At 47.7% G+C, this 16876-nt stretch overlaps 1 protein-coding gene across 1 annotated transcript in view; it reads right to left on the bottom strand.

Moving 5' to 3' along the window:
- Positions 1–210: 210 nt before the first annotated feature.
- The window catches only part of LOC144137582 (uncharacterized), a 41253-nt gene continuing 24587 nt past the window's right edge, over positions 211–16876 (bottom strand). The window contains exons 3-4 of the mRNA XM_077669507.1: positions 386–1401; positions 211–300 (exon numbers count right to left, since the gene is read on the bottom strand). Coding sequence (XP_077525633.1) covers positions 211–300; positions 386–1401 — 1106 coding nt within the window. The remainder of the gene's footprint in view (positions 301–385; positions 1402–16876) is intronic.

Genomic DNA, 16876 nt, shown 5'->3' with positions numbered 1-16876 from the left:
CGTCATCACTACCGAGTTTTGTCTCTTGTACTGCAATGAAGTGTAAGTCAGTTCGGAAAAGCAATCGGCGGAGTTGTATCTAATTCTGCCCGGACCGTAAACCGTTTATATTCAGTGTTGCGAAGCTTAATCTGTGGTAGATCACCATGGAGCAGATGGCTGTTTCATATGTCCATGGATTCTCTCACGGGACTTGAACGAGGTGAATCACTAGAACTGGTCCCGGACCGTGTCGAGCGCGATTGGGAACGCCGTCCCTTTTTCCTGGTCGCCTTCCGTCATGGGTGCTGATCCCGAGACCTTGAAAGCCCCCCATCTGCGGAGTTTCCCACGGTAAAGGTAGCCGGGCGCTTTGGTGCTGGGCTATGGCGGCAGAGGTCCGAACTTTGAGACATAGAAGGTGCCACTGTCTGCACAGCAGATTCCCCGTTCGCGGGCACTTCAACTTCAGTAACAGTAGTAGCAGCCGACTCCTCCGGCTCGTGCGAGGATGGGCACTCTGGAGTAGGTTGGACGATGGGCTCACAGGCTCTAAGGATGAAATGGACGTCTCGGATGTCACCTTGGGTACCACAGAGGCAGCAGTTACGTCCGGTGCAGCATTGCTCGAGGAACCATTAACTGCACACGTCGAAGGGTTTGGTAGGCCGCTGGTGCGGCCTACCAAAGCACTCGGAAGTTCGCCTGCCGCATCAAAAACCTCAGTGGCGTCCACTAAATGCTCCTGCAAGACTTCGTCAGGAGGACGCTGGCACCGCCGGAGTTTGTCTGCAAAAGTAACTACACATTCATCAGCCGAATGTCCGAACCGGTGGCAGTCCCCACACCTGGGCATGCGGCACTGGAGTCGAATGTGACTAACCCGGTTGCAGCGCAAACACAAAAGTGGTCTTCCGGGAATGAGAGCAAGAGACTGTACGCCGCTTACGAAGAGCTGGTGGGGAATATCGCCAATAGCCACTCTGTCAGCAAGAGCCAGTACAACGTCGCTGTTAAGTGTCTGCATATTTTTCATCCCAGGAACTCTCCACTTTTCTCCCGATATAGACAACTTTGCCGTAAGGCTGCAGTGTTTCACCCACTTGACATCTTCTAGGAGTTCAGGAAGCCAGAGAAGCTTCATGCGGACTTCTTTTAGTTCCGGGTCAATCACAACACAGCGGCGCTCATTCACAACCATTTCTCTGGTGGCCACAAGTTTCGCTTTTGCAGACGAAGAACGGCACGTGACTATCCAAACGTGAGACATCTGAAATTGTCCTATAGAGCTGATCTCATGGAGATCGATAGCTTCTCTGAGACCATCTCTGAAGTCTTGGGCCCGGTATGGGCGCCCTTCGAGGTCCGCGTGAAGGAAAACAGAATCTTGAACGAGCTTACCCGAAGGGAGGCGGGGCAGGACTGTACAACGGCAGACTCTTTGGCGGGTGCTAGCCTAGTCTTAAATATACGAATGTCGTAGGACGGCACTTCAGCTGATCGCTGCAGGCGTGGCTAGAGTACCGTCGGACGGTACTGTAGACACTGCGGTATTTTTTTTTCTTTTTTTTCCGGTGGTGTATATCACCTCCCGAAAAAATATTTCTGGCTACACCACTGGCCGTGCCTGTTGCGCCGTTTTTTTAACAACGGATGTGTTGTACAAGCTGTAAGTTCTGTGTTGCAGGAAAAACAATCGGAGAAAATTCGGAGCGCTCGTGAGCGCGTGCCTCGCGGAGACCGCCGAGCGTTCCCGGCACGCGCAGTGGCTTTAGCAAAAAAAAAAAAAAAAAAAACTCCAGCGTTGTCGTCAAGCGCTACCGCGCATGTAATGCTTGCCGTGAGCGACAGGACGATATCGATGTATATGACTATGACTACTATATATACTAGCACACTGCAAAGAAACGACGGAACATGTAAATAAACAATTTCAAACTTGTACAAATGCGTGTTGATGTGTCCGTCCGTGTTCACGTATATGTATGTATTCTTTCTTTCCACGGACAGTGTCTGATTGGCACAAATTGCATGAACCCCATTTATTGTGATTTACGTAGAAGGAAGTGTATTATGTATGGTGTATGTTCTTCCTGTTGTTTTTTTGTATCTGTTTTATGGCGCAAGGGCAACGATGGCCAAAGAGCGCCAACGCAATGGTTTATCATTTTGAATGATGTTCTAGAAAAAATGGTGCTGTAAATGTGACGATATTAAAAGAGGTTAGTGTGGGGGTGTATACAGCCCCTTATTTAAAACAACAATAAAATTGGGGAAACGGGAATGGCAGGGTAAGAATGTAAAGAATAAATAGACACTCATAGCTTCCTCCCACTCTGAGGGGCCCTGAGGTTACACGTGGTATGATATGCGGTTTAAAAAGCCAATGTCTCCCAGGTAAGCAAAAAGGCGTTTACTTGGAATTAAGGGTTGATCAGCTAAAAACATCGAGGGATGAAGTGGAATCATGTGAGTGTAGAGTTCCCGGAAGTGCTTTTTCGTTGCCTTGTGGAAGTACCCACACTCAACTAAGACATCGGATAGGCGATGTCCGCACCTGTCGCATTGTGGTGGTGGTTTTCCCTGCGGAAGGTGCGAGTGAGTAGTGTGTGTATGGCCTATTCGTAATCTACACATGTATACTTCCGTTGTTCCGTTGTGCTTTTCTGTGTAGTAGCTGCCTAATTGGGGTTTTATAGTGTGGAGTTTGTTATCTGTCTGAGTGTTCCAGTGTCGCTGCCAGCGTTGTCGGATTGCCTTTCGAATGAATGGTTTCCAGTCAAGAAAGGGAAGCTGCTCAACGTCGACGCTACAGCGAAGTGCTGCCACAGTGGCACTCTGGTCTGCGAGTTCATTACCAAGAATGCCACTGTGTCTAGGCACCCAACACACGACTATGACCTGTTTTAAAGCGTAGGCTGCCATTATCTCTTTAACTAACCTGTTCAGCACAATGTTCCTACTTGGTTTTCCATAATGCAATGCTGTCACAACATTCAATGAGTCTGTGTATATAATGGATTGTTGGTTCTTTGTTTGTATGATGTGTTCTAGCGTAATTAATATAGCACGTGCCTCAGCCGTAAATATACTTGTGTTTCTATTTAGTGTCCTTGTGCTGGCAAAGTTGGGACCGTGTGCAGCACATGCCACAGCAGTGGCAGCTTTGGAGGCATCTGTGTAAAAAGCCGTGTATGGGTATTTGTTTTGCAAGTGCAGGAAGTGTTGTCGGATGAGTTCTGTGGGTGAATGTTTTTTGTAAATTTTCTTGAACGACATGTCACAGGTGACAGGGCGCAGTTGCCAAGGTGGCATGAACTCAACGGAGTCGGTTTTGTAAGATTCAGATAAAATAACCCCAAGTTCCTCTGCCTCCACCTTCACTCGGATAGAGAAAGGCAGAGGAAGCGACGGACGGCTCAGAAACAGCCTTTCGGACGATTTGTTTTTAAGAATAGCATTTAGCAGATGACTAGTTAAGGATGTCGCCCTTACGCAGTACAAAAGTGCCATGTATGTACGCTGGTTCTCTAAGCACCACTGATCAGTTTCGACATAAGAGGTTTTCAATAGGACTCGTCCGGAAGGCCCCGGACGCCAGGCGGAGCCCCAAGTGCAGCACTGCGTCTAGGATTTTTAGAGCTGTTTTTGAGGCAGACCAATACACTACATTTCCGTAGTCCATACGGGACCTGACAAGACTGTTAAAAACACGTAAAAGGCATGTTGTATCTGCACCGTATGACTGGCGAGAAATGACTTTTAAGATGTTCATAGTCTTCATGCATTTCATTTTAAGTTGTTTAATATGTGGGATGAATGTAAGCTTATCATCTAAAACTACTCCAAGAAACTTGTGTTCTCTTTTTTCGGGTATGTCAACTCCCTTAAGTTGTATGGTCGGTTGCAGATGGATCCCACGCTTCCTGGAAAAGAGAACACAAGGGCTTTTCTGCGGATTTAGGATAAAACCATTTTTGTCTTCCCACTTGGCTAGTCTGTTCACAGCAACTTGGATCCGCCGTTCACAGATAGAGGAGTCATGACCTGAAGCTGATGTGAACATCGTCTACATAGATTGAATAAAAAATGGTGGGTGGCAGTGCTCTCCCTAACGTATTCATTTTTACAATGAAAAGTGTGCAGCTAAGTACTCCACCCTGGGGAACCCCCTTTTCTTGTGTATACGTCCTGGATAATGCTGCACCAACTCGTACCCGGAATGTTCTATCTGATAAGTAGCTTTCCAGTGTGTTTAACATGTTTCCACAAATGCCGACAGATTTAAGGTCATGCAGGGTGCCATACCGCCAAGCGGTGTCATAGGCCTCTTCAATGTCAAAAAATACAGATATACAGTGTTGTTTATGAGCAAAAGCATCTTTAACATAAGATTCAACAGCTATAAGATTGTCAGTTGTTGACCTGCCCAAGCGAAAGCCTGCCTGGCAGCTATCAAGGACACCATGGTATTCCAAGAAATAGATAAGCCGTCTATTGATCATCTTTTCAAAGAGCGTGCTCAAGCAGCTTGTCAAAGCAATAGGGCGATAGCTTGTCACAGAAGAGGCATCTTTTCCCTCTTTAAATTTAGCTAACACAATTGCCTCTTTCCAAGCATGAGGAAAGTACCCAGTACACCATATCTTGTTGTACAAGAAGAGAAGAGTATTGAGGGTATCTATGTGCAGGTGCTGAATCATTGTGTATGTTATTTTATCAACTCCTGGCGCCGAAGCACTCATGTGTTGAGGGCTACCATAAGATCCTGCTGCGAAAAATTAGAGTTATACCCGTCATTAGATTTCTTGTTGTCACGAATAGGCTTTCTTTCAACAGATTCTTTGTATCGCCGGAATATCTCGGTGTAGTGGGAGGAGCTGGAAATATGTTGTTCAAAGTGTTGTCCCACGGTGTTTGCTTGGTCTTCAAGTGTATCGCCAGTGGTGCTGACAAGAGGTGTGACATATGTTTTCTGCCCCTGCAGTTTCCGTATCCTGTTCCAAACTTTGCGCGCATCTGTATAGGAATTTATTGATGATAGAAAAGACCTCCAACCATCTGTTTTTGCCTGACGTCGGATTCGCCGTCCCATGGCTTTTGCGCGCTTGAAGGAAATTAGGTTTTCTGTAGTAGGATACCTGCGGACGACCCCCCAGGCCTTATTCTGAGCATTTCTGGCCTTCTTGCATTCGTCATTCCACCAGGGCCTCTGAAGATTAGGTGTGGTACCGGAGGTCTGGGGAATGGAAATGCTAGCAGCACCAAGTATATGTGCTGTGATGAAGGAGCATGCTTCATCAATACCTAAGTGTGTTATTGATGTGTAAGTAAGTTTCGACATCTCTTTAAACGTTGCCCAGTCGGCACCAGCTTCTTTAAACTTTGCATGTGAAGTGTAACTGTAGGGGCATTTTTCTAAATATCTAAGGGTGACTGGGAAGTGGTCGCTTCCGTAGGGATTTGTATCCACTTCCCATTCGATGGACGGAAAAAGAACGGGGGAGCCTATAGCCAGATCAATGTGTGAATATGTGTGGTGTGCTGTATTGTAGTATGTCGGCTGCTTTTTGTTAAAGAGACGAGCTCCGGATGACCGGATGACAAGAGAAAGTTTTCTATCAAGCGGCCCCGGGAATCTGTGCGTTCCGATCCCCATAGTGGGCTGTGCGCATTAAAAACAGTTCTGGCAGTAGATCTATAAGGGACTCAAATTCGTAACTGGACAGACGATATTCAGGGGGAATGTACAGTGAGCAAATTGTTGTTAACTTGTTGAAGATAATTGCCCGAACAGCAACCGCTTCTAGGCCGGTGCGCAAATGAATAGATTGACAAGGGACAGCTTTTCGCATAACGATTGCCACGCCACCCGAGCAGTGCGAGCATCTGTCTCTGTCTCTTCTAAATACTGAGTATTGGTTTAGGAAGTTGGTATGCTTAGGGTTCAAGTGAGTCTCTTGTAGACACAGGACGGTTGTTTTAGTTTTGTGTAGGATTTCATATATATCATCTAGAGAGAGAGAGAGAGCTCTTTATTAGATGAAAGCAGAGAGGTTTGCCGGCATGTTCCCGCCTGCATGCTACTCTGCGGGGATGGGGAGAAGGCCCTAAAAGAGGTAGGGATGAAGAAAGAGGGGAAAAGAAGAGATTAAAAGAAAAAGTGAACACGAGGCTTTGCGTGGTGACTTAAAAGTCCACACGATCTCACACGAAAGTTCTAAGTCTGATTTCCCTCCCTGGACTCTCTCACCCCTTTGCATAAACATTAGCATACCTGGTCTCGACTCCAAGAAAACTCTGCCACAATTTTGCCTCCTACAACTCGCGCTTGCCCACATCAATGCCCGATATTCACATATGGCCCACATTTTTACTGACGGCTCAACTACGCCTCACGGTAGTTCTTCCGGCGTCTTCATTTCGTCGACCGGCAAAACCTTGTCCTACCGCCTGGAACGAACAACCTCATCCACGTCTGCCGAGCTCCATGCACTTAAACAAGCCCTGCGCTACATTCTTCGTCAGCCACCAGCCGAATGGGCTATATTCACGGACTCGAAGGCGGCGTTCAAACCTTACGGCGTGCCAGCTGCTTCTGCCTTCACGAGCATGTATCCCGTGACGTCACGTACCTGCACCATCTCGTCTACGTCGCCGGTCACCGAGTGACCCTACAATGGATACCTGCACATTGCGGCATTCTCGGCAACGAGAAAGCAGATGAGGCAGCTCGCAGAGGCCTACAGCTGTGAAATGTAAGAAAGATTTTTTTCACAAAACACGAGGCCGCGGCGCTAGCGAAGGAGCTTGCCTTGAAGGAGCGAAACCGCCTCTGGTCTTGTTCTGAAACTCGGCACCCTTTCCTGCACCATATAGACCCTGGACTCAGAATGAGGCTACCAGAGCGGATTCCACATAAGCTTGAAACCTTTTTTACCACCGTTTGCGTCTCAACGCAGCGCTCACGAACTCTTACCGCCATCGCCTCGGTCTAACTGCAAACCCCTATTGTGATAATTGTGGATTGCCCGAAACAGTAGAGCACGTCCTTCTAGAGTGTCCCGCATACATCCGAGAAAGAAATCACCTGGCAGAAAAGATTGAGTGCCTCAACAACGCATCTATATCTTTGAAAGGTCTCCTTGGACCCTGGCCCTCTCCATCGTCCCAGAGAAAAGTGTTGGTTTCTTTATTTGACTATTTACGCGGAATCGGCCTCGCAGAGACAATTTATATATCATCTAGGTTTTTAATTAATCCCCTACAGTTCCACTGCATAACTATTTGTGCTACCATAAATGTTTAAAGAAGATTTTGGCTGGTGATGAGTAGGGATGGATGTATCACCTACCACACTCAGCTATGATTTGGGCCAGTGACACGGGGGGCTGCTGGCTTTTTTCCCCGCCCCGCCATGGAGCGCTGTTCTTTCACCGCCTTTGGCGCTGGCCGAGACGGTGTCATTTCCATGTCCTGGTCTGAGTGCTGGGACAGCGACGCGATGGAGTCCTTGCGGCCTCCGACACGGAATATGTTCGAACTGGAGGAAGGAATCCCTCCCACCAGAGTTTGTTGCGTGTTGGACGCAGAGGTGGTCGAAGGACCCGCCACATATACATCCATGGCCACCTGATGTCTGGTAGCCGGAGGAAGGGGACCGATGGCAGAGCCGTCACTCCTGGCATTCGTGGCCGACGCAACACTTGCGGGTGCCACAGGTGTTGTGTCAGCTGGTTGGGCTGGCTTAGGCAGCACCTCGGGGGGCTGGGGCGGCACCAAGTCTGCTTCGCAGTACTGGGTGGCCGCAGTGACTAGACGCCGCTCCGCCCCCCGGCGGGGTACGTCGGCATACTTCGCAGAACCAAAGGCGCTGAGCCTTTTACGCGCTTCTAGGTAAGAGATGTTCCCATTGACTTTAAGATTGATTATTTTCTTCTCAAGTTTGAATGCTTCACGCGTCCTTGAGTACGCTGTGTGCGGGCCACCGCAGTTCGGACATTTGATCAAAGTGCTGTTGCAATTCTCTTTGGGGTGGTCGTGCTCTGAGCACTTTGCACATGTTAAACGCCCACGGCAGTTGTTAGTACTGTGCCCATAACGTTGGCACTTAAAGCACCGACGCAGGTTGGGGACATATGGTCGGACGGTACAACGAAGAAAGCCTGCATTCACAAATTCAGGTAAGGTACTACGGTCAAAAGTGAGGACATGTTTGGTTTTGATTTCCTGATTTTCTCGACGCGTAGTGATCCTTACTGCAATGACGCCCTGGTCGCGCAGGCCCTCGAGGATGTCAGAGTCAGCTTCATTGTAGAGATCAGATTCGGATATGACACCTTGGGATGTATTTAGCGTTCGGTGGAGAGTGACTTTGATTTTCAGGTCGCCAATGAGGTTCAAGGAGCTTTTTTGATTGTGTCGGGTTGTTTACTTCTACAACGATTTCTCCAGAGGTCAGTTTCTTGGCTTTGTAGTGTTTTCCTACAACATGTTCAATGCACTTTGCTATTAAGAAAACGGATGTAGATGTCACTGGCTTTGTACTGTCTTCGGATGCGATGATCAAGAACCGTAGGAAGTTGTCAGGTATTTGGAACGATAGGGCAGGCAATGGGGGAAAGTTCGCTTCGGTGCGGCCCCTTTTGGGGGGCCGATCAGTGCGTTTAAAAAAAATTTGAAAGAACCATGCAGCATGGAAAAAAAGCAGGGAACGGGGGTACTTCCTTCGCTCGGTTTACCTTGATGCCGAAAGAGGTCCCGAAGCTCCCTGCCTGGTAAACAGACAGGGAGCCTATCCGCCGGAGCTTGACCACGGCTCCGACGGCCACCGTTTTAGGTTTCTACCCTTCACCTTAAAACTCCTAGCCACGGTAGGATACAGCATGAGTATGGGGGCTCGGGGTCCGCGGTGTCGCCAATACCGTCACCAAGATTACTCGAGGCGCCGCGTGCGGGGCTGTTTTCTTTTTTTTTGATGTGATGTGCCCTTCCTGCTTGAACCGCTTATGGTCCGCAGTATGTACTAAAATAAAAGCATAAATAAATAAAGGAATCATGAAGCTTCGCTATGGTTCAAGCCTTGCGCGACTTAGTGCAAGCTTCGCCAGAAGAGCTGGTGGAAGTCTACAATGTTGAGGATGACTTAGCATCCACCACTCGCCGCGAAGACGACGACCTCTTCGATGCTCATAACGACGATTACTAGCAACGCAACGATGCAAATAAACAATACTTAACTATGTGTCCGGCAACGCTCACCTACAACAGCTTGGCCATTCAAGTCCTGCGCGTGAGTGCAAGCCTCCCTGAATTTTCTCTTCTTTTTTTTTCTTAACTGCCAGGTGTGTTTGCATTATCACATTCTTGGACATTACCATCGCCAAGCTGTCATTACTTCAAGGCGCGCACTGTGCATGCCGCGGCCATCGGTTTTTAGAGGAGGTGGGAAGCGCTTTGTGCGATAAGAGAAAAGCATCAAGGCACTGCGAATAGGGTATACGTTTTCACGTGTCCGTCGCGGTGACAGAGGCCAAGGCTTTGTGCTGCTGAGCCCAAAGACGCGGGATCGATCCCGGCCGCGGCGGTCGTTTAGGCTAAAAACGAAAGCGCCCGTGTGCCGAGATTTCGGCGCACGTTAAAGATCCCCAAGTGATGTAAATTAATGTTGAGCACTCCACTATGGCCCTCGTGTTAACTCAGGTGTAGGTTCGTCGTGAACCTTAACTCAGGTGTAGGTTCGTCGTGAACCCCCCTTGCCCTCCCTGCCTCAATTCTAAGCGAAAAAAATAATCGCTTTTCGCGCTCACAACGATGAAAGCCTCCCGCACCCTCATCCATTTTTCTCCCTCGTCTGGGGGCGATGTAGGGGAAGCTGGCTACGGGATATATTTATGCAAATGTCCCACTTCCCAGTAATTTTGCTTGGGGAATGTTCGGACTTCTTATTACGGTATTCATATTTATAAACGACAACCCGTAAAGGGTGCGCTACGCCACCACACGGGAGTACGCAAGTTGCGCAGGGTTGCGTAAGTTTTGTGGGCGCCGGCGTGCGAGCTGCGGTGCTGCTCACGCTCTATCCTGCGGGGGCTGCTTGGGCGTGCCGGGGGATAAGACACGCTGGAACCAGCGCGATCTGGGAGCGATGATGGTGACGAGATAACTGTTTTGTCGAAACTGGCGGAGGGAAGGGGATGGAGGGGAGCGCTCGACAGTCCTTCCCCATCAGATGGCAGCCAGGAGCCCATGAGCTCTAGCGGCATCTTCGGCCAGTTAGACAAGGCTGCGTTTTGTCTCCTGGTCGGAGCTGAGCAACACGGCCTCTGATCACTTTTGTCTGTGATGTGTGCTGTGGTTTCTGGGGACAGACCCATACGATGTGCTGGAGGTTAGCTCGTTCTGAGGACCATCTACATTGCTTGTTGCAAAAGTATGGGTATAGGCTGCTATAAGCTACGGGGTTAGGAAAGGGTGTTGGACTGCAAGAGTAGCCACGCCGCAAATTGGCACCGACTGAGGGAGGGATGGGCCGCGGGGTAAGCCGTAAGCGATAGTGAGCGGTTATGTTCCTCTATGTCACAAGCCTTTCCCTGCCCCCCGTATGGAGCGACTACTTATCAAGATCGAGGCGATAGAGGGAGTGAGCCATCATTTCCCCCGTGCGTTCGTTGTTGGATGGCGTCGACGTCACTATCGGCATAGTGGAGCGAACGGGGAACACAGAAGAGGATAAAAGAGAGCGCGGAGCGCAGCTGGAAATGGATAACGGTGCCAGCGAATAGAGCCAGAAGATGAAAGCGGAGGAAAGTACAGCGGAAGCATGAGAAACAAAGGAGAGAAAGAGAGTGTGGGGAAAGAGTTTAGAGTGCAGCTCTTAAGCCCCGTTCTTTCGTTGTGCGGTGTCGGCGTCGGCTTCATCGGTAAGGTGTGCGGCCGCGCGAACGAGTTCACCGATTCCTTAATTGGAACCACAGTGCTGCATGAGCGGTGGTCTCTCTGAGGCGGCTAAGAGATTTCGTCAAAATGATCTTTACATACTCTGGCTCAATGTATCGCAAAATTAAAACACCCAAAGAACTACGCTCAAATTTCGCATTGGAGAATATCGTAATCTTCGGTTAGTTTTTTTTTTTCTTCCCCTCTGTGATTTTTCAAAAATGGCACTCTCAAGCCTAGGTGTCTGGGCAGGTGCAACACGCTGGCTTTGTAAGGAACAGGATATACGTACGTATATATGCCACCTAGAGATATATTGCTTCAACTATGACCAGAACAATTTTATAACATGTCAAAATCAAAACATCAACATCTCTTTACGCGTTCAAGCTTTTTTGGCTTTACTTTATTCTGCAGCTCGAGGAAAAACTGCCTGCGGCCAATTCCCTGTGAATTCACAGCATCAAAGGCCGATTGAATTTTTCTGCACATTTTGAGAATATGGCGACCACTGGCGGCTCGCTCTGACTCAAAACGAAGTTACATTTGCTGCGCAACCAATGCTTCCTAGCGTCTGACGCAATATTTCTCGCCAAAGGTATGAATACGCTACGACTGTTCAGCGAACCGTAAAGAGAGCGTGGGCGTTCATTGGCGTGGCCCACGCGGTAGTTTTTGTCGAAGAGAAGATCAAACCATGCTGTGGGCTGTGTTCTTTAGGCTTAAACCACGCGGTATTTCAAATTAAAGCGCAAAAAAAAAATCTGCATTGCGCCTTAGGTACCCTTTGCCAGTTTTTTTGACGATATGCAGCCATAAGTTTCGTACACTGACATTGCTGAATCGAGGCCGAGAAATAAAATATATGAACTTGCTGTTTGCTGTTTACTCAATCAATTTGTGTGAGCAGTTATTTTACCTTATGTGCTTTCGTTGTCCTTGTTCTGCCCTGTCATAGTTCTTGGCCTTTTCTTTCCTCCATTCCCCCGCCGAGTAGCATGTCGGTGTTGAGATTACGACAGACGTCTCGGCTTTCTCCTGTAATAAAGAGGTTTCGCTTTCTAATCAAACTACCTTCGCCTGTTCCACGCAACTTATAACAGGCTTCACCCAATGTAACATACAAGAAAAGGACGCCTTTAGGTCACCACAATTTTTGATAAGATAAAAGAAAGTGGAATATCTGCGTACCCACAAACAGAAGCTTCGGTATGGTCAGCAGGCGTTTATTGAACAGTTCAAGGTTGTTAGTTTGCGGATCATAATTCTGACTTGGAGATAGTAAGTATTCAATTTTTTTTTCTCCTTTTCCTTTTTTTTCATATTGGGACGGATGTCGACAGCCTGATAACGCTCAGGCGTGGCAAATAACTGCGACAGTAAAAAAAGTAATAAGTAAAGGTAGTTAGTAAATTGGGTTATTAGTATAGCGTGTGCAGTAACTTACAAGGGGGATCTCATTTTATGTTGATTTATCTATGTGTTTTTGCGGCAGATTATATAAGCGAGAGATCTGCCCCTTTTTTATATTTGCTGAATTTGTTTTGAATTTATACATTTTACGGAGTTTTCTAATGGCCTGATATCTTTGTGGTCTTTTTAATAAAATTTCCTGCTTGACTTCTGGCAAGTTCTGTTCGTATTTTCGATCTAATTTTGCGAATCCTTCTGTTGTGGTACTGGAGTTAACCAAGTAATGATCAAATTTACGTGCTGGGTTTTCGCGTTTACATTCCTCGTTATTAGTGATATTAAATTTGTACGATAAAACGGGGATCTTTCGGTTTTAATATCGATTGGGTGGTGCCGTAATTTAGAGTGTACAGGTCTGGGAATTATTTAATGTTCATGATTCAATTATAAGCTTCTGAAATACTGTTTTTTTTTTTCATACACTGTTGCACTCTTCATAAGTTGTAGATTTTAGTGGGTGTGCAATAAAATGTTTTGTTATTAGGGTGTTCAAAAACTGCCAATATATACGGCGTTTTCTTGGCTTTCTTTTTTTTTTTTCCTCCAAGTTCACCGGCGACTTTCCCGCCTATGATATACTATTTTGAGCACTTGCGGCGGCTTGTGCTACGTGGCATTTTAAATTTTGGATAAAATATTGAGCAAAGCAAGGGCACTTGCTCAGGGCGAGCACTGTCGGGTAGTCTTTCTGTTTTACATAAGTGACACAACACGATGAGGGCTAATCAGGAGCGCCACTCAGTTTGCGTTGCGAATATGCAAACTAAACGAATATGCTAATTCCACCAGGATTGCCGCGATTGACCCGAAACGGGAAGCCGCCACACCGGCTGTTGTAGGATCGCGAACCAGTGACGAGTTCTCGTGCTCGGCGCACGAAGCTCAGTCATGCAAACTGGGAGCGATATTTGCCACGGGCTACACGTGTCCTTTTTAGCTTCCTGTTTTTCTTTTTTTAAAGACGATAGTCTTTCTCGGGCTACTTAAACCCAGAAATTTTGGTCTGTCTGTCTGTCTGTCTGTGACTCAACCTCCTCTCAAAACATATTTTTCTCTGCGCTTCTCTAACTTCAAGGCTACAAAGCCGAACCACGCCGCTTCGCTGCGCACCTGGAAGTAGTTCAACAAAAATAATTGGCTGGCTGTAACCTAAGCAATTCAAAAATATGAAGTTATATTTTAGCCCTGGATTGATAATACCACTAAATTACTACCCGGAATATACAAAACACAGAACATTATTTTTGAGTTTTCGGATTTTTAGGGCGCAGCCCTTTGGCGCCCGTCTCAGGGCTGAGCCGCGTCGCCGTCCTAACCGAGTGAACGATTGCAAGACCGAATAGAGAAAGAAAGCACAGGAGGAGAGTGTCGCGAAATTGTGAGGGGAGGGCTGTTCGCCGTGGCGGCGCGAGCGCTCTCTGAAAGTGTGCGGTGGGGGAGGGTGGGGGCAGTATGCTGCAAGGAGGAGAGTGTCGCGAAATTGTGAAGGGAGGGTGGTTCGCCGTTGCGGCGCGAGCGCTCTCCGAAAGTGTGCGGTGGGGGAGGGGGGCAGTGTGCTGTGCCCACACGAGACGCTCGTCTGCGCGACGCTGGCGAAAACGTGAGGGGGGCGTGCACGTGACGATGGTGTGCGTTACCTGCCTAAGACGCGGGTCGCGATCCCTTCCTGGGACGCACTTCGCGCCGCCGACGCAGAGGCTCATCATCGCTGCCGTCGAGAGAACCCACGAGTGAATGCTGCCTCAGCGAACTGGTGCTGCGCCCAAATATCGCATTAGGGAGTATCGTAATCGCCAGCCATTTTTTTCTGGTTGCGAGTGCCCCCACTGGCGTCGCAGTGGTTCTCTTCCGAAAAAAACCTGCTGTCTTCGTCGACGGCCTTCGGCAGCTCGCGGCAGCTCGCCACTTCATTCTCCGCATAGGAGTTTTAAGAAGCTTGAGAAACAAAAGCTGTCAAATCAAACGAAGCACGTGGTTTTGCAAAGTGTACGCCCAAGTGAGAACGATGAAACCGGCACTCTGCGTCGTTGGACTCTGCGTCGTTTCCGCATTTGGTTAGCCAGTTTCCTGGCGTAAGCGAGCGGGTGTGTAAGCGTGTGTGCGTGCTGCCTTTTCGGTATACTGCGCCCACGCTATGTATGTAAGTCGGTAAAAGGCTTGTCTATAACAGCGGTTTCAACTTCAACCAGCTACATCCGAAAACGGCCGAAACATACTCGTTCCATATATGGCGAAGGCAAAAGCGAAGGGCTAAGACTTCAGAATTCCGCAGCAGTTTTATTCAAATCCCGCTCCGGCGGGACAGGATAGGGCTGATAGTACGAAAGCTGTGTTATAGACAAGCCTTTTACCGGCTGTACGTACGCTACACGTGTCGGCGGTGCTACCGAGTTTTGATCTCCAGAAGAGTTTACAAATTAGTTCATGCCGTCAATACTGCGAAATTCACTTCACTTCTGAACGATACAGAGTTGGGCGGTGTAGTTCACGGTCGGTCTGAGTTCTCCAGTCAAAGCGTTGGCTTGTGTTTACAAACGAACGAAGCGGAGGGAAGGAGACGCCAGTATGCCTGCATGCTCGGTGATAGTGGTTCAGCACACTCAACCACGGAGCTCATGCGAATAAATGAACTGGAGCAAATGCGCAACTGTCACGCCCAAACTTCAAACCGAAACCAGTTTATTGGGAACTACTTTGGCGCAGTAACACAGAGCAGTTAACTCCCCCTTCCCCATCCCCCCATAGCTTTCTCCCCATTGCCACAGAAGGCTGTCCCCGATCGTTCAGTCGTGTTCCTCGGCTGTGCCTTTGGTAAGTGGACGCCAATCGCACGAAGAAGATTCTCGTTTCCGGAAAGTGGCTGTGGTGTCGTCATTGCTTCATATGTCTTCTTTAATATTTAGATTATCTCTTTGAAGTTTGCGATAGCATGGTATCATTGTAGTCGGTACAGTCGTTTTAACGAGACAACTTTGTCTTCATGGCCCCTTTAAGGAAAAACACAGGTAGATAACGGAGTCTCGCAGTGGTATTTCATTTAAAGTTACCATTGAATTGGTTGTTAGGAACACAAGCTAGAAGAAGCGGCGACAGAAAGAGACGCGCTAAAGAAAAAAAAAAATTGGCCACGTATCTGCTTCTTTCGTTGCAAATGTCGTCAAAGGACGATAGTCTTTATCGACTTTTGCCAAGTAAATGCTCACCTCTCATGTTGTTGGTTTGCTTAAATCATTTTAAATTTCCCGCGTTCCACTGCTACAAACCGGGTGTCTCGATGCCAACGCTGCCGTACGGCGAAGACGCGCGTGAATCGAGGCGCCCTACTTCAACGTTTATAGAACCGCGTTTCCCTACTTCACGTGCGTTGCAAGCAGAACGTGCAACATATCTAGTGGAACCTTTCGTAACTGTTGCCGGTTGATTTCCTAAAATGGCGCCAGAAGCTATAGTGGCGCGGGCGACAGCAGGCGACGGCGGAGCGAATTCTTTTTCTGCAGTTGATGAAGTATTTAATTTCGCAAAAGTCAAGCATGTTTGAATTTTTGATAAAGGAACACTGCAAATATCACTTCTGTATTGATTTGTTGTCTCATATTTGCGTAATGTTGCGTAATGTTCGCGTAATGCGTAATGCGTAATTTGCGTAATGTTCTTCTTCAACAATGTCCGGTGTAATGTTCATACTTGTCAACATTGTTGAACAAGAACAAGACATTACGCAAACATAAGACAACAAATTGATACAGAAGTGATATTTGCAGTGTTCCTTTATAAAAAATCATACATGCTTGACTTTGGCGAAATTAAATACTTCATCAACTCCAGAAAAAAAAATTCACTTCGCCGTCGCCTGCTGTCGCCCGCGCCACTATAGCTTCTGGCGGCATTTTAAGGAATCAACTGGCAACAGTTACGAAATGTTCCACTAGATAGGTTCCTCGTTCTGCTTGCAACGCATGTGGAGTAGGGAAACGCGGTTCTATAAACGTTGAAGTAGGGCGCCTCGATTCACGCGCGTCTTCGCCGTACGGCAGCGTTGGCATCGAGACACCCGGTTTGGAGCAGTGGAACGCGGGAAATTTAATTTAAGCAAACCTTTGGCGTTTTTACCTTGGGAGGAGCGCTACGCAAGAGGAACAACATGAGAGGTGAGCGGGAAAGCGAAGGGAGGCATTTACTTAGCAAAAGTCGATAAAGACTATCGTCTTTTGACGACATTTGCAACGAAAGAAGCAGATACGCGGCCAATTTTTTATAAAGGAACACTGCAAACATCACTTATGTATTAATTTGTTGTCTTATATTTGCGTAATGTCTTGTTCTTCTTCAACAATGTTGACAGGTATGAACATTACACCGGACTTAGACGGGTAGATTTAGCTGTGACTATATAAGACTATTGCGCAGGCATTGTTTTACTTTGGCCGGGTGGCTGAATCGAGTCACAGACAGACAGACGGACAGACATACAGACAGACCAAAATTT

This window comes from Haemaphysalis longicornis, unplaced genomic scaffold, assembly GCF_048455015.1.
Source record: "Haemaphysalis longicornis isolate Haplotype H1 unplaced genomic scaffold, Haemaphysalis longicornis Haplotype H1 scaffold_1, whole genome shotgun sequence".
Classification (NCBI taxonomy): Eukaryota; Metazoa; Arthropoda; class Arachnida; order Ixodida; family Ixodidae; genus Haemaphysalis; species Haemaphysalis longicornis.
This window is presented reverse-complemented; position numbering and strand designations above follow the sequence as displayed.